At 45.1% G+C, this 27556-nt stretch overlaps 1 protein-coding gene across 5 annotated transcripts in view; it reads right to left on the bottom strand.

The window, feature by feature from the left end:
* PDZD2 (PDZ domain containing 2) overlaps positions 1-11779 on the bottom strand; it is a 144856-nt gene extending 133077 nt beyond the window's left edge. For all 5 annotated transcript variants that reach the window (XM_075267792.1, XM_075267809.1, XM_075267800.1 and 2 more), the window contains exon 1: positions 11130-11779. In XM_075267792.1, coding sequence (XP_075123893.1) covers positions 11130-11605 — 476 coding nt within the window. In that variant the 5' untranslated portion in view covers positions 11606-11779. The remainder of the gene's footprint in view (positions 1-11129) is intronic.
* Between the last annotated feature and the right edge of the window lie 15777 nt (positions 11780-27556).

The raw sequence follows: 27556 nt of genomic DNA, 5'->3' as shown, positions 1-27556 counted from the left end.
ACATCTGGGGGTACAGTGCTCCTCCTATGTTTAGTGTACATCTGGGGGTACAGTGCTCCTCCTATGTGTGGTGTACATCTGGGGGTACAGTGCTCCTCCTATGTGTGTTGTACATCTGGGGGTACAGTGCTCCTCCTATGTGTGATGTACATCCGGGGGTACAGTGCTCCTCCTACGTGTGGTGTACATCTGGGGGTACAGTGCTCCTCCTACGTGTGGTGTACATCCGGGGGTACAGTGCTCCTCCTATGTGTGGTGTACATCCGGGGATACAGTGCTCCTCCTATGTGTGGTGTACATCTGGGGGTACAGTGCTCCTCCTACGTGTGGTGTACATCCGGGGGTACAGTGCTCCTCCTATGTGTGGTGTACATCCGGGGATACAGTGCTCCTCCTATGTGTGGTGTACATCTGGGGGTACAGTGCTCCTCCTATGTTTAGTGTACATCTGGGGGTACAGTGCTCCTCCTATGTGTGGTGTACATCTGGGGGTACAGTGCTCCTCCTATGTGTGTTGTACATCTGGGGGTACAGTGCTCCTCCTATGTGTGGTGTACATCTGGGGGTACAGTGCTCCTCCTACGTGTGTGTACATCTGGGGGTACAGTGCTCCTATGTGTGGTGTACATCTGGGGGTACAGTGCTCCTCCTATGTGTAGTGTACATCTGGGGGTACAGTGCTCCTCCTACGTGTGGTGTACATCCGGGGGTACAGTGCTCCTCCTATGTGTGGTGTACATCTGGGGGTACAGTGCTCCTCCTATGTGTGGTGTACATCTGGGGGTACAGTGCTCCTCCTACGTGTGGTGTACATCCGGGGGTACAGTGCTCCTCCTATGTGTGGTGTACATCCGGGGATACAGTGCTCCTCCTATGTGTGGTGTACATCTGGGGGTACAGTGCTCCTCCTATGTTTAGTGTACATCTGGGGGTACAGTGCTCCTCCTATGTGTGGTGTACATCTGGGGGTACAGTGCTCCTATGTGTGGTGTACATCTGGGGGTACAGTGCTCCTCCTACGTGTGGTGTACATCCGGGGGTACAGTGCTCCTCCTATGTGTGGTGTACATCCGGGGATACAGTGCTCCTCCTATGTGTGGTGTACATCTGGGGGTACAGTGCTCCTCCTATGTTTAGTGTACATCTGGGGGTACAGTGCTCCTCCTATGTGTGGTGTACATCTGGGGGTACAGTGCTCCTCCTATGTGTGTTGTACATCTGGGGGTACAGTGCTCCTCCTATGTGTGGTGTACATCTGGGGGTACAGTGCTCCTCCTACGTGTGTGTACATCTGGGGGTACAGTGCTCCTATGTGTGGTGTACATCTGGGGGTACAGTGCTCCTCCTATGTGTAGTGTACATCTGGGGGTACAGTGCTCCTCCTACGTGTGGTGTACATCCGGGGGTACAGTGCTCCTCCTATGTGTGGTGTACATCTGGGGGTACAGTGCTCCTCCTATGTGTGGTGTACATCTGGGGGTACAGTGCTCCTCCTACGTGTGGTGTACATCCGGGGGTACAGTGCTCCTCCTATGTGTGGTGTACATCCGGGGATACAGTGCTCCTCCTATGTGTGGTGTACATCTGGGGGTACAGTGCTCCTCCTATGTTTAGTGTACATCTGGGGGTACAGTGCTCCTCCTATGTGTGGTGTACATCTGGGGGTACAGTGCTCCTCCTATGTGTGTTGTACATCTGGGGGTACAGTGCTCCTCCTATGTGTGGTGTACATCTGGGGGTACAGTGCTCCTCCTACGTGTGTGTACATCTGGGGGTACAGTGCTCCTATGTGTGGTGTACATCTGGGGGTACAGTGCTCCTCCTATGTGTAGTGTACATCCGGGGGTACAGTGCTCCTCCTATGTGTGGTGTACATCTGGGGGTACAGTGCTCCTCCTATGTTTAGTGTACATCTGGGGGTACAGTGCTCCTCCTACGTGTGATGTACATCTGGGGATACAGTGCTCCTCCTATGTGTGGTGTATATACGTACATGCCTTGTCTGCCTTCGTGCTCCCCTAGACAGCCGAGAGCTGTAAATGTCACCCACTACCAGCACCCTTCCCCCATTATCAGCCCCCACATTCAGACATTATGGTCCACCACATTGATCATAACCCCAGTGTCGGCCACAATAACACTAAGCTGCGCCTTCCTACATCCCCCAGTTAGAATTGGACCCTTAGAAGGAATATAGAAGAGGACCTTTGCCTAGAGATAAGCGTTGCCTCTATAGCGCCCCCCTTCTCTGCACACGTAACCACATTCTGATGCCCACAAGTCCACAGGTGTACAGGTTTAGCGGGGAAGGGGGACAGGGATTTCCTATTGACTTGTCTACAACCATACGCAGGTCTATTGAAATACAAACAGGACAATAAACTTCCCCCATATTCACCAGACCTGGAACAATTCACATCCTCCAGGCCGGGTCTTAGTCAGGGTTCGAATACTATCCATGTACCCAAGGAAGCGCTGCCGCATTACTAGTAGCAATGAATCAGCTCGGCTATTCATCCCTCTAATATTTAGGGAAATTGCTCAGGATAACAATAGAGGTGCAGGATACGGGATTAGATCTACCACGATAATAGAGGCCACGTCCATGACCCCTAAACAATGAGTCACCAGAAAAGTGACATCATAGGATTGCAGCGCTCCGCAGCTTACACAAATGGATTTACTCTGGAATCTGGAAAAAATCAGGTCAGGATGACACAGAACAAGTATGACAATGAGGCTGCTCCATATACTGTAATATACTGCCCCCTAGTGGAATCTTATAATAACACACTGAGCACAAGGCGACCACCAGTGATGGGGCTGGGACTCACCCCCAAAACATAGTAGGGGATCAGCGATGTCCTCAAAAATCCTGCATAGCAATGCCCAGACCGCAACACAATATCAACACACCCAAATTTGCAGGGTACCATGGTCTGATTGGAGGGTCGGGCCCCAGAACCATTTTATCAGGTGGGCCCAGGGTACCCCAGTCTGACACTCTATGGGGCACTGAGCTATGTTTCCTTATAACTTGGTCTGCAAATGTGACATTGCATAGAATGCAAAATCGTATGCACTGAATAAGTCCGAGCAGCTAAAAGACGACCCCGGAGAATTCATCAGACCTTATACAAGGGGGGTCATGGTGTCCCCATCTTATTGCAAACTTGTATCTGGTTATAGATGTTCTGAACATTCAAAGGGGCTTTTCGGGACATAGATATTGATGTATAGGTCATCAATAAGTAACTAGTGGGGGCTCAACACCCGGGACCCCTGAAGATCAATTGGTTGAAGACGTCCTCAGCTTTCGGGTGACTCTTCACTGAATACCAAGCACAGCGCCGTACATATTTTGGGGACTTTCTTTGGCATTACAGCACAGCCTGTTCTAAGGATAAGTCATCCTGGAAAATCCTTTATAATAAAACTTCTCTGGGTATTACCAGCAGAGGGCAGCATTACACTTCCTATTAGAAAACTGAGCTGATAATGGAGAAAACTCTATAAAGGGATTTTTCCCCATGTAGATGCTTATTGTCTATCCACAGGATTCCCAGGCATCAGGAGAAGGAATGAAAGCAAGTGCTGGAGATAGCAGCAGCCCCATGGAAGTGAATGGAGTGGTGGCCACATATATGCACCTATTCACATGGAGCATTCAGCCAAACCTTTGGTCCCCCATGCTCGTGGAACGCCGGCCATCAGACCCTATCCTGTGGAAAATCCCCTTTTATAGAGGCGGGGTCTCCAGTTGAGGATCTTAATCTTTTGGCCAAAGAGGACAGAGGCTACCAAGAGTGTCTCCGTCCTGGCCTGTATAACCCTCTTATGTATGGTGGGGGCGCCGCAGGGAACAAAACACTTACTGGACTCAGGGGAGTAGACAGGGCAAGGTCAACACACTACAGACACCCCATAAAAACTGTTTCTTTCCAATAAGTGACTTCTTCTTTGTAAAGTGGTAAAACGCAATAAAAACCATCATGAATCTGGAATCGCCATAATCGTAATCGCCAGCCAAATCTGCTGTGTCCTTATTGATGCAAAATGAACACTGCAAAGCCAAAAGGCAAACAATGATGATAGAATTGTGGGGTATTTAACAGGGACCCCCGCCAAAAACATAAATAAACACTAATGGAAACATTATATGTTCCTCAAAATGGGGAAAAATCTAAGTACAACTCGTCCCGCAAAGAATAAGCCCTCACATCAATCACAATAATGTGGCGAAAATTCTTGTGATTCAGGCCCCCAAAAAAAGAGCCTTAGAAATTCTAGTCTTGATAAATCTGCCCCACTAGATTTACCTACAGATAAGATGTGATGCTGCAATATAATCGTAATCATTTTTAGTTCTAAATATTTTGGTGTTTGCAGTAGCCATGTCAGTTTGATATATCTAATAACTGATGGACACAGTAATATTTCAGGATTGAAATGAGGTTTATTGTACTAACAGAAAATGTGCAATATGCATTAAACCAAAATTTGACCGTTGCAAAAATTTTGGTACCCTTATCATTGTATTGATTTGAATACTCCTAACTACTTTTTACTGACTTACTCAAGCACAAAATTGGTTTTGTAACCTCACTGAGCTTTGAACTTCATAGCCAGGGGTATCCAATCATGAGAAAAGGTATTTAAGGTGGCCAATTGCAAGTTGTTCTCCTATTTGAATCTCCTCTGAAGAGTGGCATCATGGGCTACTCAAAACAACTCGCAAATGATTGAAAACAAAGATTGTTCAACATAGTTGTTCAGGGGAAGGATACAAAAAGTTGTCTCAGAGATTTAACCTGTCCGTTTCCACTGTGAGGAACATAGTAAGGAAATGGAAGACCACAGGGACAGTTCTTGTTAAGCCCAGAAGTGGCAGGCCAAGAAAAATATCAGAAAGGCAGAGAAGAAGAATGGTGAGAATAGTCAAGGACAATCCACAGACCACCTCCAAAGAGCTGCAGCATCATCTTGTTGCAGATGGTGTCACTGTGCATCGGTCAACTATACAGCGCACTTTGCACAAATAGAAGCTGTATGGGAGAGTGATGAGAAAGAAGCCGTTTCTGCACGTACGCCACAAATAGAGTTGCCTGAGGTCTGCAAAAGCACATTTGGACAAGCCAGCTTCATTTTGGAAGAAGGTCCTGTGGACTGATGAAACAAAGATGGAGTTGTTTGATCATACAAAAAGGCGTTATTCATGGCGTCCAAAAAAACAGCATTCCAAGAAAAACACTTGCTACCCACTGTAAAATTTGGTGGAGGTTCCATCATGCTTTGGGGCTGTGTGACCAATGCCGGCACCAGGAATCTTGTTAAAGTTGAGGGTCGCATGGATTCCACTCAGTATCAGCAGATTCTTGAGAATAATGTTCAAGAATCAGTGACGAAGTTGAAGTTACGCCGGGGATGGATATTTCAGCAAGACAATGATCCAAAACACTGCTCCAAATCGACTCAGGCATTCATGCAGAGGAACAATTACAATGTTCTGGAATGGCCATCCCAGTCCCCAGACCTGAATATCATTGAACATCTGTGGGATGATTGGAAGCGGGCTGTCCATGCTCGGCAACCATCAAACTTAACTGAACTTGAATTGTATTACAATTGAATTGTAAAGAGGAACGGCCCAAAATCCCTTCATCCAGGAACTGATTAAAAGCTACAGGAAGCGACTAGAGGCAAAAGGAGGAGCTACTAAATATTAATGGCACTCTTCTGTTGAGGTGCCCATACTTTTGCACCGGTCAAATTTTGGTTCAATGCATATTGCATATTTTCTGTTAGTACAATAAACCTCATTTCAATCCTGAAATATTACTGTGTCCATCAGTTATTAGATATATCAAACTGAAATGGCTGCTGCAAACACCAAAATATTTACAACTAAAAAGGATTAAGATTAATAGGGGTGCCCAAACTTTTTCATATGACTATATATATATATATATATATATATACACACACACTAGCCTCTGCCCACGACTTTGTCTGCGTGTTGTTGGCTTCCATGGTTTGCCTGCTCTGCCATTTCGGCACCTGTCAAGCTGGCCTGCCGTTGAACTTGTTCCTCGCGTTGTGCCTGTGATTGTTCCGGCATCTCAGCAGCTCGCTGAGACGCCATATAATGAGCATGTTGTTGGCTCCAATGATCACCCTCAGATCCGCTTGAGGAGAACTCTCTGACTTCTGGCTTCCTTCATAGCTGTCGTTTGCAACAAATTAGATTTTCTTTTTCCAGACATGTTTAAAAGTAGCAAACTGACAATATGGATTAAAGGTGTTTTCCCATCCAGTGTGTCAGCACTGCCTGGAGCAGATCAGATAATATACAAATGCATGTACAGAATCCCTGAGTGTTAGCTGAGTGTTTACACAGAGAGATCACAGACCTGGATTTATCAGAACCTGAGATAAGCTGCTGCAGGAGAAGTGTAATATAGTATGTGAACATAAATTCATAACAGTCGTGAAGCCATGTCATTTACTGGGATAAAAAGTAGCTAATGTTTTAATCGAGGTTACAATCTATGTGCCAAATTTCATTCAATTCCGTTTCGCCGTTTGTGCGTGACTGAGTAACAAACATCCAAACTTACACACACACACACACACACGTACGCACATATATACACACACATACATACGTACGCATATACTGTATATATATATATATATATATATATATATATATATATATATATATATATATATATATATAGTATAGACTGACAGACTAACACAATACCAGATTGGTAGTGAGGGCCATTGTGGTATAGTCGCAGATAATGGGTGTTTATAAAGCACATAGCTCAGGAAATTTCTCAGGAACACAAGACAAAATAATATGGAGGACCTTGTAATTCCCATCATTGTTATCTGTAGAGTTTACTTTATGTGCCCTCAAAAAACGGCACCGAAAATCAACCATAAATCGTCTGGATAGAATATGTCTCAAGACGTATCGCAATGTTATGGCTCGCGGGTGTGATCATAAAAATAGTGCAGAAAGCAAGAGTGTATGGAAAACTACCACCAATGTCCACATCTATTATGCATCAAGACCACACAGGATGGGGGGGGATTAATAAACACAGAGGGTCCCAGCGGTCAAAAACCGATCGGTGAGAGTTCAACCGGTTGTACCGCCATGATCAGGGGTGCAATATGGCAGTCATGCTCGAGCCCTGATGCATTAAACAGGGGTTGTCCCAATCTAGACACATCCCCTATCCACAGAATTGGGGTTCTGCTCCGGTCTGCATGAATCGGGTGATGGTGATCGGCATGGGTCCAACACCCAGGACACATGCTGATCAGCTGTTTAAAGAGGGATGTGACATCTCATTCATCATTCACATGGTACAGCAGTTGCTCAGTCCCACTAAAGTAAATGGGGCTGGGCTGCAATGCCAAGCACAGCCACTAGGATACGTACGGCGCCTTGCTTGGTATTTGGAGAAGCAGCCACAGTACTCACGTGAATGCTGTAGCCTCTTCAAAAATCTTCTCTGTGGGGGTCCTGGGTATTGGAACCATGCAACCAAGAGTCAATGAACCATCCTAAGGATTCCTGTAGACCTCCTTTAAGACTGGATTTTTCTACCCTTGATACCCAAATCTGTCCAATGACTACAGAGTGAAAAGGGGATGAAATGGCCCATTTTTGTTCAAATTGGTGCAAAGATGCGCCAATTCTTCACCGGTTTTCTGGAGGACATCTCTTAGTAAATTCCCCCGATGTCTTTCCTTGCATAGCGGTGCTCCTGCCCACCCTCTGTACAGGACCCCTGGTTCAGTCCCTTGCACAGTGGGTGGCCAAGAGAATATTTTGCACACAAAAGGACGAAATTAGAGATCAGAGGAGGCGACAGGGGTCGGACCCCAGCAATGGTGGGGACACGTCACATGTTACTTCTCCCAAGTGAAAACTGGCAAGGGACGTGAGGGCCGCGACACTACTTGACATACACCTACCCGTGCCGGCGGTTCTGTTTTTTACGGCCATGACATAATGCTCCCATAAGTGCCAGTAATTCATTTATTTCCCAGGAAAGCCCTTTTTACGAGGGTGACATGTGGAGGAATAGACCCTCTTTGTCTGCAGGTTATTATACAGTTAGTACAGTGGTTAAACCCCCCGAAACCCAAACCAGAATTCTATGGCAAGAGCCCAATAATGTAATGAAATAAAAGCTCGGGGCTTTCCAGTGCGGGCAGGTCCATCAGTATTCCTAATGCCGAGTCCCAGGGTGGTCGAGGGGTCTCTGAGGTCCGGAAGAATGCCAAAAAGCAAACGGCTGCACCATTAACTTACTTTACGCGTTAAACAAATAGTCGTCAGGATCGCGGCATGGAAATTAATTATTTAGCTGGAAAAATATTATTACGATCCAGGAGAGAGAATTTAAAGGGAAAGGCATCACGGGCTACAAAATAACAAAGAGATGACGTAAATGAAGGTAAATCTCTGTGTAATGACTCCTACAACTGTCTAATAGACTTGGTTTCTTATTTCGGCACGGTTTTCCAGATCTCTGATACCTGTCAGTGAATGGACGGGGTCTTATTAGCATGCAGAACCAGGGCAGAAACAAGACAGGGGCCTTTTGCTCTACAATATCTCAGGATAGTACACCCTATCAGAATCAGAGGGGTCACAGAGGTCAGGTATTATATGGAAAATAGATGGCATAATAAACAGAGAACACTTTAAGATACATTAGTGCTATCAAATATTAATATATGCCACAATATAATACATCATAATAGGTTTGTTTCCCCAGTCCTGATTCACTTATAGTGTTTATGTTTTGGGGGGGTTTTTTGGATTGGATTCTGACTACAAACAGTCTCTTCTGTAGTCAGATACTATCAGCAGCAGCTCTGACTACAAACAGTCTCTTCTGTAGTCAGGTTCTATCAGAAGCAGCCCTGACTACAAATAGTCTCCTGAGTCCTTTGTAGTCAGAACTGCTGCTGATAGAACCTGACTACTAACAGTCTCCTCTGTAGTCAGGCTCTCATCAGCAGTCCTGACTACAAACAGTCTCTTCTGTATTAAGGTTCTATCAGCAGCAGTTCTGACTACAAACAGTCTCTTCTGTAGTCAGGTTCTATCAGCAGCAGTTCTGACTACGAACCGTCTCCTGAGTCCTTAGTAGTCAGGTTCTCATCAGCAGCTCTGACTACAAACAGTCTCCTCAGTAGTCAGGTTCTATCAGCAGCAGTTCTGACTACAAACAGTGTCCCCTGTAGTCAGGTTCTATCAGCAGCAGTCCTGACTACAAACAGTCTCTTCTGTAGTCAGGTTCTATCAGCAGCAGTTCTGACTACAAACAGTGTCCCCTGTAGTCAGGTTCTATCAGCAGCAGTCCTGATTACAAACAGTCTCTTCTGTAGTCAGGTTCTATCAGCAGCAGTTCTGACTACAAACAGTGTCCCCTGTAGTCAGGTTCTATCAGCAGCAGTTCTGACTACAAACAGTGTCCCCTGTAGTCAGGTTCTATCAGCAGCAGTCCTGACTACAAACAGTCTCTTCTGTAGTCAGGTTCTATCAGCAGCAGTTCTGACTACAAACAGTCTCCTCAGTAGTCAGGTTCTATCAGCAGCAGTTCTGACTACAAACCGTCTCTTCTGTAGTCAGGTTCTCATCAGCAGTTCTGACTACAAACAGTCTCCTTAGTAGTCAGGTTCTATCAGCAGTAGTTCTGACTACAAACAGTCTCTTCTGTAGTCAGGTTCTATCAGCAGCAGTCCTGACTACAAACAGTCTCCTTAGTAGTCAGGTTCTATCAGCAGCAGTTCTGACTACAAACAGTGTCCCCTGTAGTCAGGTTCTATCAGCAGCAGTCCTGACTACAAACAGTCTCTTCTGTAGTCAGGTTCTATCAGCAGCAGTTCTGACTACAAACAGTGTCCCCTGTAGTCAGGTTCTATCAGCAGCAGTTCTGACTACAAACAGTCTCTTCTGTAGTCAGGTTCTATCAGCAGCAGTTCTGACTACAAACAGTGTCCCCTGTAGTCAGGTTCTATCAGCAGCAGTCCTGACTACAAACAGTCTCTTCTGTAGTCAGGTTCTATCAGCAGCAGTTCTGACTACAAACAGTGTCCCCTGTAGTCAGGTTCTATCAGCAGCAGTCCTGACTACAAACCGTCTCCTTAGTAGTCAGGTTCTATCAGCAGTAGTTCTGACTACAAACAGTCTCTTCTGTAGTCAGGTTCTATCAGCAGCAGTTCTGACTACAAACAGTCTCTTCTGTAGTCAGGTTCTATCAGCAGCAGTCCTGACTACAATCTCTTCTGTAGTCAGGTTCTATCAGCAGCAGTTCTGACTACAAACAGTCTCTTCTGTAGTCAGGTTCTATCAGCAGCAGTTCTGACTACAAACAGTCTCTTCTGTAGTCAGGTTCTATCAGCAGCAGTCCTGACTACAAACAGTCTCCTTAGTAGTCAGGTTCTATCAGCAGTAGTTCTGACTACAAACAGTCTCTTCTGTAGTCAGGTTCTATCAGCAGCAGTTCTGACTACAAACAGTCTCTTCTGTAGTCAGGTTCTATCAGCAGCAGTTCTGACTACAAACAGTCTCTTCTGTAGTCAGGTTCTATCAGCAGCAGTTCTGACTACAAACCGTCTCCTCTGTAGTCAGGTTCTATCAGCAGAACCTTTAGACTCCCAGCACACAGACCATTCTCTATAGTTATTTGCACTGCAGCTGCCCTCTCTCTGAGATGTCACACAGCAAACTCCAGTAACTGAGAAGAATCATATCAGCAACATGAGCACCGCAAGGACAAAGGGAGGACTGAGGGGACATTATGATCTAGAAAGGTAGGAGGAGGTAGAAGGAATAGACAGAACAATCTGATGCGTCTCATCCAGCGAATGTTTTGTATATCTCACAATGCAGTATCTGTAATAAGACACTGATCACACAACAGGGGGAGGTGGAAGTTTTTTTCAGCACGTTGATTATACCGTCTACTGTCAGGATAAATAGTGCTTGCAGACAGACAATAGCCAAAGACTGATATTAAACCAATGCAATAAAATAATTGATATCCCTTATACATAACTGAAACTATTCAATAAATGCATGACCGTAACGTTACCTGGCACCATTGACGTCAACGCCAACCATGAGCTGACCATTCAAGGATAAGACCTCATCCCGCAGCTTTATCCTCCCACTCTTGGCGGCCGGGCTCTGCTTTTTTAAATCCGTAATCCATATACATCCCACATCAAGCACGGGGCCATTTTGCACTTTTCTTTTTTTACTTCCTCTCCTTTTTTCACCACAATGTCCAAAAATTGGAATGTTTCCAAAATTCAGACCGAGGACCATGTCCTCTTCCCCATCGTTGGTGAGGTAAGCCGTGCAGATCTCCATGTCTAAGGTGCTCTGATACCTGCCAGAGATCGCCTCCTCCAAGTTGAAGTTTAGCTGTATGTATTCCTTGAGTTTCTGGATGGCAGCCATGTACAAGGCTTCTTCTGGTCCACCATCTGCTGTCGGAAGATTGTCCTGGAGCCATTGGTGTAGAAGAGTCAGATGAAACACGGCATTCTCCTGAGTGATCGGCATTGTGAGGAGCCAAAAATCCTAGCATCATGGGAAAGTTAATAGAGGCGTAGGCACCGGTCCTTTCTCCACCGAGGACATAGGGAACACAAGAGGAGCCATTCGGGACTATCTTGGGTAACGTCACATTCTGACACTTGATACAACTCAACAAAACCAAGGAAAATGAGGCAATTGCAGAGGAGCGCTCATGTCATGGGAAGAAGAGGCCGAATGGAGGAAAATATCAAAAAATACCGCAAAAGGTTTCCGTGTCAGGATCCAGTGTTCTACACAATGTTCCACCTACAAAGTATAATAGACAGTTATAAATGGCATCATACCATTATACATATATACTTTACAGATGAAAAGTACGGTTAACCAAAATGTCTTATTTCCTTATTTGATGTTTTGTACGGAGTTGCTGGGATACGTTTGGTCTGAAACCACATGAGATGGATGTCGGGGAGCAAATTATGGTCGTATGAACTGCCAAGTCGGGGGGGGGGGGGGGGGGATAGAAGGTTAGTCCATGGAGGGAAATGTCAGGACATATCACAGGACTAGACAACTTACAGTGCTGTGTAGGTCACGTAAAGACAAGTCCAATATTTATGGTGGTTTCACAGCTTCCTAAAAACATGAACTTTCATGGTGCCTTTTATTCATCTGGCAAGTGTCCAAAGGGTGTGGCCAAGCCATGGAAGAGTCCTGACTATTCTTCAGTAACCCAAGTAACGCAACGTATTCCCACAGTCTCTGTATCTTCTGACGCTACTGAGGCAACCATTGCAGTGAATGGCTGCAGCTATATGATCGTGTCGACATGGTATCACTAGGGTTGAGTCGATCTTGAGATTTCAGGATCGATTTTAAAATCCGATTTCCGATCATTGCTCGATCGCAGATCGGGATCCGATCTTTCCTGATCGCTCAACCCTAGTCAATGCTTCTCTATGGGAAAAGTCACTTTTAGGGTTGAGTCGATCTTGAGATTTCAAAATCCGATTTCCGATCATTTTCCAGCCGATGCCGATCGTGAAATTTGCTCGATCGCCGATCGGGATCTGATCTTTCCCGATCGCTCAACCCTAGGTATGACTAAAGCCCAAGATACAAAGAACGTTGGGTAATACAGAATGCGTCAGTATGTTATTCCAAAGTGTTTTGTCAGGATTTTATCTTTATGTATGGCCTATCCCTATATCTGATCTGTGGGGGGGCCAACCACCAGCCCTGCATGGATCAGCTGTTCGGGGCTGTTTCCGACGCCCATACCATACAGTGCACAAAGTCAGAAGCAGATGGCGCCATATCCTGTACAGTGGCTGGGTGCTGATACTGCAGCTTGGCAATAGTTGACTTCAATCCTAAGGACAGGCCATAAATGTCTGATCAATGGGGGTGGGACAGCCAAAAACCTGCACGGATCAGCTACTTGAGGCTGCTTCTGATGTCCTACAGTAACAGGACTCGGACACTATACATGGCACAGAGCTGTCTCCTTCCGGCTCTGTGCATCAAGGACCCCAAAGTCATAAGGGAACAGTAATAACCACCCAGTCACCATGCTACCCAAAAACGCTGCCAAATACATTACCGTACCAGGGAAAACGACTGCTTGCAATGTAGTAAAGTGATAGTATGTGAGTCTGTAGGGTATAGATCTAGTCTTAGAGAGTCAACCTACATTTAAAGAGGAAGCGTCTCCTCAATCTAATCCTGACTAAAAGCCTCATTATGAATAATCCAGACGCTGCATTTACCATCATCATCATCATAACAATGCAAAGTGCACACAGAGCACGGCCATTAATAGGCCAAGGGGTGCTTAGTAATGGCCGGAGCTGCAACATTCAATAACTACTTATGGGAAATTAGGATTCTCCACATTAAGGGTGTTCACAGACATCACATGGGCTGACACATTCAGCATCTTCTATTCCATCACTTTATCCCAAGAGAAGCCCCAGAAAACACCTCCGGAGAAGAGCTGGCGAGTAATCCCATCCAGTAAGAGAATGCAATGTCAGCACATCAGCAGAACCTACATAAAATAAGGTCCTATACAGCAAGGCGGGGGACAAGTGACATGTCCGGCCTGTTCTAGATCTCTAGTAAGGCTAATATACAGAAACAGAGGCAACAGATCTGCATATATACTGCTGTACAGAAGTGAGAGGGCCGCTCAGGAAGAGAATATAATTGTATCTAGTCTGGACAATGCTCTGTGAGCTCAATACAACAGCTGCAGCTGCACAAATCTCTCTGCTACAAGGTATCATTCTGGAGTCCAGGTTGTTGAGCTCACAGAGCATTGTCTAGGCAGGATAAATCAGCAGCAGCTGCACAGATCTCTCTGCTAGTTTGCTACAATGTATCAGTCAGGAGTCCACAGCTCACATATTGTCCTTGACTGGATTCAAACCCTGGGCCCCAGTGCTAACCTATATATAAGTCCAGCAACACTTTTCCTATGAAATTCTGGTCCGCAGTAAGCCAAATAATAAATGGTATACACTTAGACTATGCAATCTAAACATACAAAGATTTAGGCCCCTCCGAGTGGAGCTGTTCCAATCCAATAATAATAGAGCAGGTCCTATCCTCCTCTGTGATATCGGATCGGAAAAGGACAGAATCCCCCCCCATAGAAATGAACAAAACACAGAAGGCTCTTGGATGACATCGGAGTGTGTTCCGAGTGCCTTTTGTTAAACAAAAAATATCACCAGGGACAACACGGTGGCTCAGTAGTTAGCACTGCAACCTTGCAGCGCTGGAGTCCTGGGTTCAAATCTCACCAGGAACATCATCTGCAAGGAGCTTGTATGTTCTCCCCCGGTTTGCTTGGATTTTCTCCCATTCTACAAAGACATTTTAAAGAATGGACCCCCGAAAGAGCCTTTTATGATTAAAGGGAACGGTCGGGCTCCATATTTGACCAGTGATGTAGTGGTCCACCTAGCAATTCTGTTCCTATGAAGGATCAGAACAATAAACAGGCCAACGCTAGTGTGAACATAGCCTTAGTTTTCTTATTTGTTTAATGTTTGATTCCATTTTTTGTTGTTTAGATTATTTTAATGAAGAATAAATCTAAAAAAATACCAAAAAACTTGACATGGCACGCCCTTTTTCACATGACCATACAGTATACACCTATACAGCCTAAAAACCAGCCTTGTTATTTTCTAGTCATGTCCTCTGCAGAAGTCGCTCCCCTATAACCCACCAATGTACGGCTGTAATTACTTCCCCGCATTGTCATTTCCTTGTGGCCGGGCAGTCACAGACTAGTCTTCTGCTGGGTATCATGTCTCCTATCTACCCTATGGCTCGGTTACATCCACTGAATACATTGTGGTTAGACAAGTATCATAAAAACACCGAGCAATGACACGGCGCAGTCTTCTGTCTAAAAACAGCCTGCCCTTTAGAAAGCAATTCCTCATAAACCATAGTGTGTACATGGATGTAACCACCATCTATGTATAAACACAGATGGGGGGAGAGAAACAATTAGACTTCTCTAACTTTCTCAAGGTTCCCAAGGTTTGCAGAAAATGGGAGCGATTATCAAACCTGCCAACAGGGCTGCCGTATGTTTATGTTTTGGCTGCCCAAAAATTTACCGCAACCCTCGAGTGTTCCTACCCATCCCCTAATGTTTAAATACTAAACATATAAAAACATTTTGGTATATATTTTTTTTTAATTTTCATTATCTATATTGAAAAATTTTCAGATTTTTTTTTTTTTACTCTGGCTTACACTTCCTGTTCTGTAGATATCACTTTATAACAGTCACCTCGTTACCATCATAAGCAGGATTACAATGACAGATAACAACTCTATAGAGATAACACAGGATCTATCATTCGCAATAGACTGACACTTCCTGTTCTGGAGAGATCACTTCACAGAAATCATCTGATTATCATCAGGCAGGATTACAATTGCAGGTAATCCTATCCTACAATAATAATAATAATAATAATTAATAATATTTAATAATAATATTATAAATGAGAAAGTTTGTGGGTTTGGATGTTTGTTCCTCAATCACGCAAAAATGGCTGAACGGAATTGCATGAAATTTGCCACATACATAGATAGGAACCCTGATTAATACATAGGCTACTTTTTATCCCGGTAAATGACATCACTACACGACCGCAGTGAAGGAATTTAGGTTCACACAACACTAAATGACATGTGATGACATCATCACAGGTCCTTGAGCCATTCTAGGATAGGATCATGCTAGGCAGTGGGCAGAGCTACACACGATTTTGTGGGCAGAGCTATATAGGATGAAGCTGGACAGTGTGAAATCTGAAGAAAATGGAGACTCATGGAAGATCAGGAGACTACAGAACATGCAGGCTGTGTGTGGGCAAGAGGAGTATATCTGGTGTAGAGTTTCAGTGAGTAAGATGGGGAATGTGCTGTTCTGCCTCTGATGGGGGAGGGGGGGAGAACTTTGGCACATTTTAGCAAGATCCGTTCAGCCTTTTGTAACACAGAAGCTACTCAGACAGTCACATAACAAAACCGTTGTAATTACGACCGGGCCGCTGTATAAGCGGCTCGGGGTTTGACTGAGCGCGTTTTCGCACATGCGCCCTTCCCCCCCTCCCTTCCGCTGCCCCTCCCGGCGTTCTGACGTTCGCCGTGATGACGCGGTCGGGCGGGGCGGGGCCACGCTCCGTCCCCTTTATATTCTTCGGCGCTGGGCGGGGACTTCCTTTCGGATCCCCGTCAGCGTCGAAGAAAGAAGATTTGCCCTCCCACCCTCCCCTTTGTTTTGCACTTTACCGGGTTTTGTTTGTGTTTTCTCTTTGAGTTTGGTTTTTGTTTCCATATTTTGATTTTGTCTTTCTTTGTAGCTGTTTTTGTTTTGGTTGTAATTTGTTTAATTTGGTTATTTATTTATTTATTTGTTCCCGTAGGTGTCACAGCTGGCATGATCGGCAGGACCTGGTCCACTCCCCTTACGTCATCCTGGATAAGGCGCGCCACCGCTGGATATAACAGACATGCACACCGCTATGCGGTGCCTGGGCATTCCTTGTGGCGCGCTTCCCTTTTAGTTGGGGCAACAGGTTTCTGCTGTCATGTCTATTTTCAATAATAAAGCTGTGGCCGACCCCCACTTAACCCAAACGTTTGTTTCTGTGCCTTATTTCTTAAGGGGGGTAAGTTTTTTGGGTTGTTAGTATTTGGGAGGGGCTTATCCCCCCCCACCCCTTTCCTTTCAGGGGGTTTACAGTAAGCGTATGCGTTCAGTCTCACAATTGCTCGATGTAGTAGAGCTTACACAGCGCTGTAGCACAACTCAGTAGGCTCTCCATATGCAAACATGTACATACAGATGGGTATTCTATGCATAAGCAGCGATGTAGCAGAGCCGAGACACGGGAGCAGGCTGATCGAACTCTGGCACATTTCATCAACATCCATTCAGCCCTTTGTAACACAGAAGCTGCTCAGACAGTCACATAACCAAACCCCTGTAATCACAATTGCCTGATGTAGCAGAGTTTAGGCAGCACTGTAGCACATCTCTATAGGCTCTCCATATGCAAACATGTACATACACCTGGGTATCCTATGCATATGCAGCAATGTAGCAGAGATGAGACACGGAAGCAGGCTGATCGAACTGTGGCAAATTTCTGCAACATCCGTTCAACCGTTTCCACTACAGAAGCTGCTCAGACACTGACATAAGAACACCCCTATAATCCAAATGGCCATATGTAGCAGAGCTTAGGCAGTGCTGTAGCACAGCTCAGTACGCTCTCCATATGCAGAGATGTACATACAACTGAGTATGCTGCGCATATGCTGCCATGTAGCAGAGCCGAGACGCGGAAGCAGGCGGATCATCCACAACAGCAATTAGCTAAATATAAGTGGCTCAGTGCCAACACAAACCCGCAGATGAAGTCGCAGGCAGATGCTAGTATTACATAAAATAGGATCCATCATTCACAACAGGCTGACCCTTCCTGTTCTGGAGAGATTACTTTATAGCAGTCACCTCATTACCATCATAAGCAGGATTACAATGACAGATAATAACTATATAGAGATAACACAGGATCTATTATTCACAATAGGCTGACACTTCCTGTTCTGGAGAGATCACTTCACAGCAATCGTCTCATTATCATCACAGGCAGGATTACAATTGCAGGTAATACCTCTATTTACATAAAATGGGATCCATCATTCACAACAGACTGACACTTCCTGTTCTGGAGAGATCACATTACAGCAGTCACCTCCTTATCTTAACATGCCAATTCTTCAGGAATCACTAGGCCTGCCATATAAAAGAGCATCGGGGCTATGGAACAGAACTACTGAGTATGGGTGACCACCAGCACTTGGCACATGAGGTGGTTGTCCTCAGAAGGAATCAAGCGACCACTAGGGGGTGCCCTAACAAGTATCTAACAGAAATATTTAGACACAGAGGTGATTTATTTCAGTTGTCTTAATTGAAAAAATTTGTTTTGACTGAATTAACAGAACATTGTAGTAGTTATGAAAGAACAATGTGAACTACTATAAGTAATTCAGGGACAAGGATTAATATGGAGTTATGACCGGAGAAAAACAAGTAAATCCTTCAGAGATTAGGTTATTTAGCATCAAAGGCCACAATGGAACAGAATCTACTTGGTACAAGGCCAATGGCTGCTTCAGATCTATAAAAAATAAAAGATCAAGGATTTCAGTAATCGGTAAAATGGTATCGGAGCAGCAATGTCAAGGATATGAGAGATTGAACCTAAAATATGTTATCGGACATCATTGTCATTAGACAACTCAGACTGCTCTGGCAGCAACTTATCTTCCCTAGAACTAGAGGATAAAACACTTTAACTTCCCAATCCTTAAGGGTATGTTCACTCGGAGTTTTTTTCAGGTGGATTTTGACGTGGAATCCGCCTCAAAATCTGCCTACAAAAACGGCTCCCTTTGACTTCAATGGGAGCCACTGGAATTTTTTTTCGGCTAGCTAGTAGGCTCCAGAAACGCTCCTGTTTAAGCCCATTCATTCGGGCCTAGCCGTGCAGAAGTTCACACAGTGAATATACCCTAACTCTCCTGACATCTGACAAAAGGGAGACGTCTGGTGGTTTCCAAACACATAAGAGGTTTGTCTAAACCCCTTAAAATAGTTGGTATGTCCGATAAACATCTTATGTCTGCATTAGGCCTTAAAGGAGTTTGTCACTAGAACCAGCATTTAACCCCACCCCTGCAGATAGATATGCTGGTTCTGGGGACACTAACCTATCTATCTGCAGGGCTGCGGTGATATGCTGGGGTATGGTGACACAATCCCTTAAAAAGTAACTATTTGGTGTTCCAGGAGACCTTGGAGTTCTCCTCCCTGTATAGGTTGACCTGTTCTGCCCTCCCAGTGATCTCCTTTCTGTTCTGTATGTGTCCTTTGTTTGTCTGGTTCCCCCCCTCGGTGTATTTCTTGTGTAGTCTGTGTGTTGTCCGTTCTCCCCCCCACCCCTGTCCATTCGGTTCCGTGCCCCTGTTTTTCTTTGTGTTCTTGTTTTGGTTCTCAGAATGCTCTCCCGTGTGTTGGGGATCCTCCCTGGCATGGAGTTTAATGTGTGGTCCTGCAAGACCTTTCCCATTGGAACCTAAGGCCATTGGCCGTTTCACTACGTTTTTTTTTTTGTTTTGTTTTTTTCCATTTTGTTCCTCATAATTGTTCTGTTTATCTTTTAGGAAAATTCAATAAAATTTGATGACGCCTAAAAAGTAACTATTTGGTAAAGTGGATGGAAGGGTTAATATAAAAGACATGGAAAAGGGACATAAAAATACCAAAGGCAACCACAATTATTAGGACCGCAGACAACATCAAAAGAGAGGAAAATATGGGCAAAACTGGAACGGACCAGACTACCCAAGTTTCCTAAAGAATAGAGTTATTTCCACAAAGCTTTCCCAGATGCAGAAGAGACATTGTGTAGTTGACAAGAGTATAACGTTAGGAATATCATTATGTAGCGTGTATTTTTAGGTAAGATCAAGGAATCCAGATGGGTCCCTTATATTCTGCCATTACCTGTGAGCAGCAAGTCAGCCGCAAAGCACAAGCAGACCACGACAACTTACAGAACAGGGGCGCCACCGAGCGATGAGAAAGAAAGTGTATTTACTACAGATTTGCTTATCTGTGAATACACGACAACATGCTGAAGGAATAACTTACAGGCCATGCTCATGGATAAACCATGAATAAAGGCTGCGGTTTTATGGATTAGAACAGCGTGTTCGCTATAAAGAAAGGAAAATAAATTGCATTCAGGTCAGAAAGTCAAAACGTAGCAACTAGATCCAAAAAGGATGCTGAATGTCACACACAAGTCACACATACAAACTGTTCATATTAACATTGTGCCGCAGACATCAACAATCGGTGCAGGATAAGTACAGGCGTGTTCTATGTCAGTCAACTTCACAAAACATCTGTGATGAATATCGGAGGCAGCTGTAGAAATTATACATGTAGAATAAAGGGCCAGAACAGATCCGTTATTATATACCTCTACTAGGGTGCTCAGACTACCCCATAACCTCCATTGAAATAAATGGACGTATGCAATTGGAACGGTAGTGCAGTAGTATACATAGACAGGGCTCACGAATGAGACGCACCTCTAATGCACAGGTGGTAACTATGTTCTTTGCAAGGAGGGGGGAATCAATCCCCAACATCCCCTTCCATGAACAAATAAATTGCGGTCCCACGGCCGGGGTCCTAACGGAGGGGAGGTCACATGTCCTGGGAGCCAAGAGCTCACTTAACCATCCAAAACCATCGTTTTTAACCCCCCTCCCCGTTTTTCTGGATTATCAATAAAAAGTATATGTAAATCAATCCTACCGTGCACGGGTGGGGGCGTTCCGTGCACCTCCCCCCCCCTCCCCGTATCATAGCTTTTTCACGCCCTCCTCCCTTCTTTCACTGCCTCCTCCTGTCGAATCACTGCCTCCAGCCCGGCGGTTTCGTTCGAAATCTCTCACTACTGTGCACGCTCCAGCGCCATTTTCCTGTAGACAACATCGCGACCGTACTGCGCATGCACAGCACACTCGTGTAGTTCTCAGAGGAACTGAGTTCTCTACACAAAAATGGCGCAGGAGTGTCATGGGTGTTGGACCCAATCGATCAGTCATCAGTACCAAAAATGTTCAGATCCTGGATAATCCCTTTAATCAGAAAACAATGTGCCAGAATTGTGCTAAAATTCTCACTATAGGTAAGAGTTTGCGACAGGACTTGGAAAAAAAAAAATGGAGAAGAAATATTTCCATAAGTCCCATTCACTTCAATAGGAGTTTTAGGCATATTACCCCCAAAGAAGGGGCGGACGCGTCTTTTTTCAGCTGGCTGATTCCTTCATAAAGTGTCTGCTTCTCATTGATATTAAAGGGACGTGGAATTCTGTGGCAGATTGAGCCACAAAACTCCTCCGTATGAACTTGACCTTTCAATTCTGGAGTAAAGTAAGCCAATGAATAGATGACAAACTTCAGCATCGGTCACTGTGATAAATCTGGCACGTTTTAAGTCAATATCATTAGTAAATCTGGCTCACTGGCTTCTAGATGGCAGACCTGGAGTCTGACCAAGACCCAAGTTCTAGTCACACTTTTATACCCCTGTCGGTACTCTACTTGACCAATCAATAAATCTCCCTGTGACCACAGCAACCAATTAAAACCTGTTCCCGGGTCTAAGGGAAATACTTCCCTGAGACCTGTGTGACATTGGCTGTAAAAGCGGCCAATCACAGGCCATCGCTGGGCCACCAAAATCTGCCCAGCTACCAGCAGAGAAGAATACTTCCCGCCAAAAATTACCTCAGAGAGTTGCCCATGGATGCCAATGATCTCGAGGGTCACCTTCCTTAGGATCGAGACTCTCCTACCATTGTTGTATTTTTATCACAGGTGACTTTTTTGGTATTTTATCCGAACTGTGCAGGGAAAAACTGAAAAAGCATAAAAGTGAGAACACATATACAAGTATGATTTATGTTGGTTTTTTGGATGTGAATAATACCCTGCTCCTCAGCACTATTGCCCAGTGTGAACTCAACCTAAGAAGATTCCGCCAACCCCATATAGAATTGCAGAAAAGAGAGCCCGCCCTGCGAGCGTACCATGCCGGCCGATACCCATTACCCACCGGCCTGGCTATGCCCCCCCAGGCACATGTTGTACCAGGGAATCAGAGCGCCCTGTAATAACATTAGTCTTGGATTTGGTTGTATGACATGTCGTGGATTTTTCATGAGCTCATTCTCCTGCTCGCTCGCTGGCGTATGTAATTATTCCAGCCGGAAACACTTTTCTAACTAAGTGCACAAGGTTGCCGAGTTTGGCTAAGTACGGATTAAATAGGCAATTAGTTTAATTGCTTGCAGAAGTGATATCAGAAAAAGACGGAAAATTTGCAGAGTCGTGCAATAATACAGGAGTAAGGGAGGTATCACTGCAGTAGATGGGTTGTCTGAGTTCAGAAAAAGGGCACCACACTTGTCCATTGGCCGTATCTGGTATTGCAGCTAAGGCCCATCCATTCGAAAAGGATGCATAGTACGCCAATTAATTATTGCCCGTCAATATTACCCAGACAGGCAAATTAATAGGCCTTACTTCTGGCATGGACAAATAGGCAGCTGCTTATGGCAGACCTAGGGGTATTTGTTAGGCTAGGTTCACACTTGCGCTGGGCTCTTCGTTGTTCGGGTTCATTACGGGACTCCAATGACGGAGACCCCGCCCGCTAAAAAAAAAGTGGTTACCTGTGGACCTCATAATATAAAGGGGTCCACCGGGTTTCCAACGTTTTTATACTGAAAGCTCCTCTGTGCAGGACGATGTAGATGTGAACCTAGCCTTAGTCGGGTTTGCCATGTGCAACCTCTAATCAAATTACGTTGCAAGGCCCTAATAGACTGTCAGACGGAGTCCCTGCTCACTGCAGCGTCTATGGAATTATGGTAAGTATTTGGGATTAGCTAGGGCTTATTTACATGACAGTGAAAAACCGCCATTCACATAATAGTTATTTTTGACAGTTTTTAACGGCCGTCAAAAAACACGACATGCTCTTATCATGTGAAAATATGATGTACATAGAGCTGTGTGACTACCCCCACTGACAGTCTTGGGTTTTATAACAGCCAACGCATGTCCGTTATCCACTGCAAAGTGAATATGTCCCATCCATTGACCTTAGCGGCCATTTTTCATGGACAATAGTGGCATACGACATAAGAGGAGAAGAAGTACTTGTTTTTTACATTATTACTCCCTTTATGGTTCACACCTGGTTTTGGTCGAATGAAAACCTGAATGCAGGAACAACCCCCAACCACAACTAGACATCCACTATCTATTGCAGGGGCCCAGTTTTTGCCCCCTTTATGGTAGGGGCACATATAGGGCATGAAGTCTTAACTTTAGACATGGTGTAACATACACGTACGTCATAGAGTATTATGGGGCTATCTAGGAAAATACAAGCAGTTTACATCCACCTACTGCAAATAAGATCCTGTGATTACAGCAGCATCAGCACCAATGTACGTCTGCAGCCTGAGAGTTACTGAGGTGAATTCACATATGGCATATATATAACTCTTAACCATCCCGCATTCCGCGGGACAGTCCCAATTTTAAACTGCTGTCCCGCACGGTTTACCGCATCAACCGCTCTGCCCCTGAAGTGTTTTGCTTATTAACAAACTTTCCCCCAATCACCATCAGCTCTTATAAACAGATAAAAGGTTGTAACGGGGATAAGAGCGAGTGGTGATTGGGGGAAAGTTTGACTACTGTAATCAGAAGGACCTGTGTGACATCAGACTAGGTAGGCGTGTCTTTGTATCCCACGCAGTCTAGGAAGTGATGGAGAGATGTGTGGTCTAAAGTACTGGGGAGGGGAGAGAGATGCAGGGTGTACTGTGTGTGGGGAGAGATGTGGGTTGCAGGGTAGTGGGCGGACGGTGTATTAGGGGAAGATGTGGGGTTCAGGGTGTACTGTGTGTGGGGCAGATGTGGGATGCAAGGTGGTGGTTGGACTGTGTGTAAGTGGGAGATGTGGGGTGCAGGGTGTACTGTGTGGTGCAGGGTGTACTGTGATGGGATGTGGGATGCAAGGATGACTGCGTGTGGGGGAGAGATGTGGGATGCAGGGTGGACTGTGTGTGAGGGGAAGATGTGGGGTTCAGGGTGTACTGTGGGGTGCAGGGTGTACTGTAGAGGGATGTGGGGTGCAAGGTTGACTGTAGGTGGGGAGAGATGTGGGGTGCATGGGTGAACTGTGGGGGGAGAGATGTTGGTAGCAGTGTGTACTGTGTGTGTGGGAGATTTGGGGTGCATGGGTGTACTGTGGGATGTAGGCTGTACTGTGGGGGGGATCTGGGGTGCAAGATTGCCTGTGGGTGGGGGAGAAATGTGGGGTGCATGGGTGTACTGTGGGGGGAGAGATGTTGGTTGCAGTGTGTACTGTGCACGAGGAAGTTGTGGGATGCATGGGTGTACTGTGGGAGGAGAGATGTTGGTTGCAGTGTGTACTGTGTGCGGGAGAGATGTGGGGTGCATGGGTGTACCCAATGAAAAATGGATGGGAATGGGCAGAGTCAACTTAGAAGTGGGTGGAGCTAAATTTTCCATGGCCGCCCACATTTTGTCCCGCTTTCTGTCCTTTAAAAGTTGGGAGGTATGTATACATGTTGTAGAAAGTTCTGCAACTGTAATTCTTTGGAATGGGCTTCTTCTGGTAGAAAGAACATGGATGTCAGCCAACCCTCTTCAGACTAACAGAGCAGTCACAGAAATGCCTGCAACAAATTAACCTCAAAATATCACATAAAACACAAATTAACCAATGACAATAATTAAAAGGTTTCTCAGAAAATGTTAAAAAAAAAAAAAAAAATTGCGACACAATTGCGACTGCCAAAATAGCATCAGAGATGACTGTCATCAGTTTTCAAGTGTGTACATTGGAGGGCTTGCTATTTATTATCAGGCGTTGTGTGAGTGCAGCTGCTGCCGTCGTTTCAACACTTTGTGAAACGTGATAGATAGCGACAATTAGTGGCCGCTCACAAGTGATGACACTTCAAAGAGGCTTCAGACACCAGGCTCCGGCCTACAAGACGACAGAGCTGCGAAGGCTGTCCTTATCACAAAGCCCAGACTTCAGCTGGAGCCGAAAAAGCTCCCAAGGACGGAACGCACCAATTGTCTGACATCAAACGCCTTTCGTTTTTATCTAAAATGTCTTTAATGAATCAAAATAAATCTGGATATTTTAATTATTTGGATTAATTTGTAAATTGTCCACTCATCCAACTTCAGTAGTTCATCCCAGGTTCCCATATCAGAGAGTAGTGTTTCCATTTCAGTGTATGGTAGAGGGAGATTTACTCAAAAGAGACCCCCAATATTCTGTGATCATTCTCACTAGGACAAAATGATCTGAACGAAACATTGCGCCACGTGCTTCTCAGTATATGGAACGGCGACATGATACGTAAATTTGCCCTTTTTGGACATGTTGAATAAGATCTTACGGCTTTCTGTGCTTAGTGTCTCAGAGGTTTCGTAGACGATTGCTCCAGACAACAGTGCTAGTCATCGATTGGTTTTGTGATATTATTGGACGGCCTCCGCCATGAGAAGATATCAAGGATCCCATCGTTCCCAGTTACCATACCATCTGCTGAATAACACTACTTGAGAGTATGTCATGAACACCATCTGACGTCCCTTTGGTGACCCAATAGGCTCGTATCTTGAAGATGCGCTGCTCAACCCTGATGAGAGGGGGTATGCACTGGTAGTCACAAACGTTGTGACTGCCTCATTGATCCGACACAGGGGCATTCCAGCTTGTTTGATACTCTCTATACTCCGTATATGTAGTTTCATTCAGATAGTTTTGTACTAGCGAGAGTTATTACAGAATATTTGGGGCATCCTTCGAGTGAATCTCACAGATCACTGGTTCCAAGGTAGCACAGGAGAGCCACTCTCTTTGTACAAACTGTAGCGGCGAGTGTGAGGGCTCGTTCACACGGGGCAAGAGGGGCGGATTTTGGCACTGAATCCTCCTCAAAATCCGGCCCCTCACAATAGAGGTCTATGCAGACCACTAGCGTTCATTTTTCCGCTAGTGGTTTGTTCCCGCTAGTGCAAAAAAAGAAGCGAGCTGCCCTTTCTTCAGGTGGATTCTGTGGCTGATCCAGCCACAGCGTCCGCCTCGTGGCAGCAGCCTCCAGACTAGGCCCATTCATTTGGGCCTACTCCAAGTGGGAAGCTGCGACTGTCAGAAGCCACGACAGGCGCATTTTGGTCCTATTCTAACGCAGCTTCCCACGTCCTAATCAGGACCAAAATATGCGGTCCCGTACCCTGTGTGAAAAGGGCCTAAGTACTAAAGCACTGCCCCATATAAGTCTATGGGGCAGCTCTCCCACACTGCCACCGTACTGGTAATCTGAAGGAATCATGGATGTTGGACCCCTGCAGACCCACTATTGATGGCTTATCGGGCCCATCAATCCTAGAAACCAGATAACCCCTTTAACTCTTAGGCTCGATTTAGACTACTAATGTCCAGGTCAGGGGCATTTTCATGGCCACTTTGCCTCCAAGGTGCATCCATTTTCATGGATCCTTTGTAGTCTTTAGTCTATTGAAGACTCAGAAAAAAAAAAAGACAAAAATAGGACATGTCCTATTTTCTATGGTCTGTTAATCTATTTATTTGCACTAATCACCTGATGAAGGGATATGCCAATCCTGAAATGCGATGTGTTGAAAGTGGCTTAATAAAGGATTGTCTTCAAGTCTACCTCCGGTAAGCGCGTACGTTTTCTATTTAGTATTGGAAGTATTTGGTCCCTTTTATTGTATCTGAAAACAGGACGGTCCAGGAATGTCATCCATTTAAGGCCCTATAAGGGCTAGTTCGAGCGAGGATAAACCTCGGGCATTTTGGTCTTGATTCTGATGCAGGAAGCCGCAACAGAATTGGACCAAAATGCGCCTGCCACGACTTCCGACAGTCGCAGCTTCCCCCTTCGGAGTAGGCTCAAACGAATGGAGTCCGCCTGAAGAAAGGGCAGCTCGTGTCTTTTTTCCATGAGCTGGAACATAACGCTCACGGAAAAAAGACATCTAGCGGGCTACATAGACTTCCATTGTGAGGGGGCGGATTCTGAGCTGGATTTGGTGTCAGGATCCGCCCCCTCTTACCACGTGTGAATGAGCCCTTACATGGGCCCACTAATGGACCGATAATTGAAAGTAAGCGTTAAACACATTTTCCTGACAACTGGCCCATGAAAAGTGTTTGTGATCATCCCAATTGTAGGGTGAACTATATAATCTGAATTCTTGTGCTGCACCAGTACTCTGGAGTGCACTACCCTGGACAATCAGATTAAATCTCAACATGTACAGGATTAAGTGTACCCTAATAAAAAAAAAACTAAAAAATAAAAACTCTGGACTAAACAATGAATATGATAAGAGGACATGAATGAATTTTACAGTTCAGAAGTCGCAGGAAATTGGGCTGACAGGACTGAAGTAGTCGCATTAGAGAAAAATATAAACACAGTCATATCTGAATAAGCCCTTGACAGAGAACAACTTCAGTTTATACTTAGTAGACAAATTTTTCATTTTTAGGGGAAATGCTCTCCAAGAGTTTTCCTCAGACTATGTGCAGTCACATCCAACGATTCATGGAGGGGCTACACGCTCCCCGGTCCCATTGTTAGCAATTATACCATAATCAAAGGGCGCGTTTCCTCAAGAAGCCTTCATTTCCACTAATTTCCTTTCATTTGTTTCCCAAACATTCCACATTTTGGTTGAGATTACAGAGAACACTGG

Source organism: Leptodactylus fuscus, chromosome 1, assembly GCF_031893055.1.
Source record: "Leptodactylus fuscus isolate aLepFus1 chromosome 1, aLepFus1.hap2, whole genome shotgun sequence".
Classification (NCBI taxonomy): Eukaryota; Metazoa; Chordata; class Amphibia; order Anura; family Leptodactylidae; genus Leptodactylus; species Leptodactylus fuscus.
The sequence above is the reverse complement of the archived record's forward strand: the minus strand, read 5'-3'. Positions and strand labels throughout refer to the sequence as shown.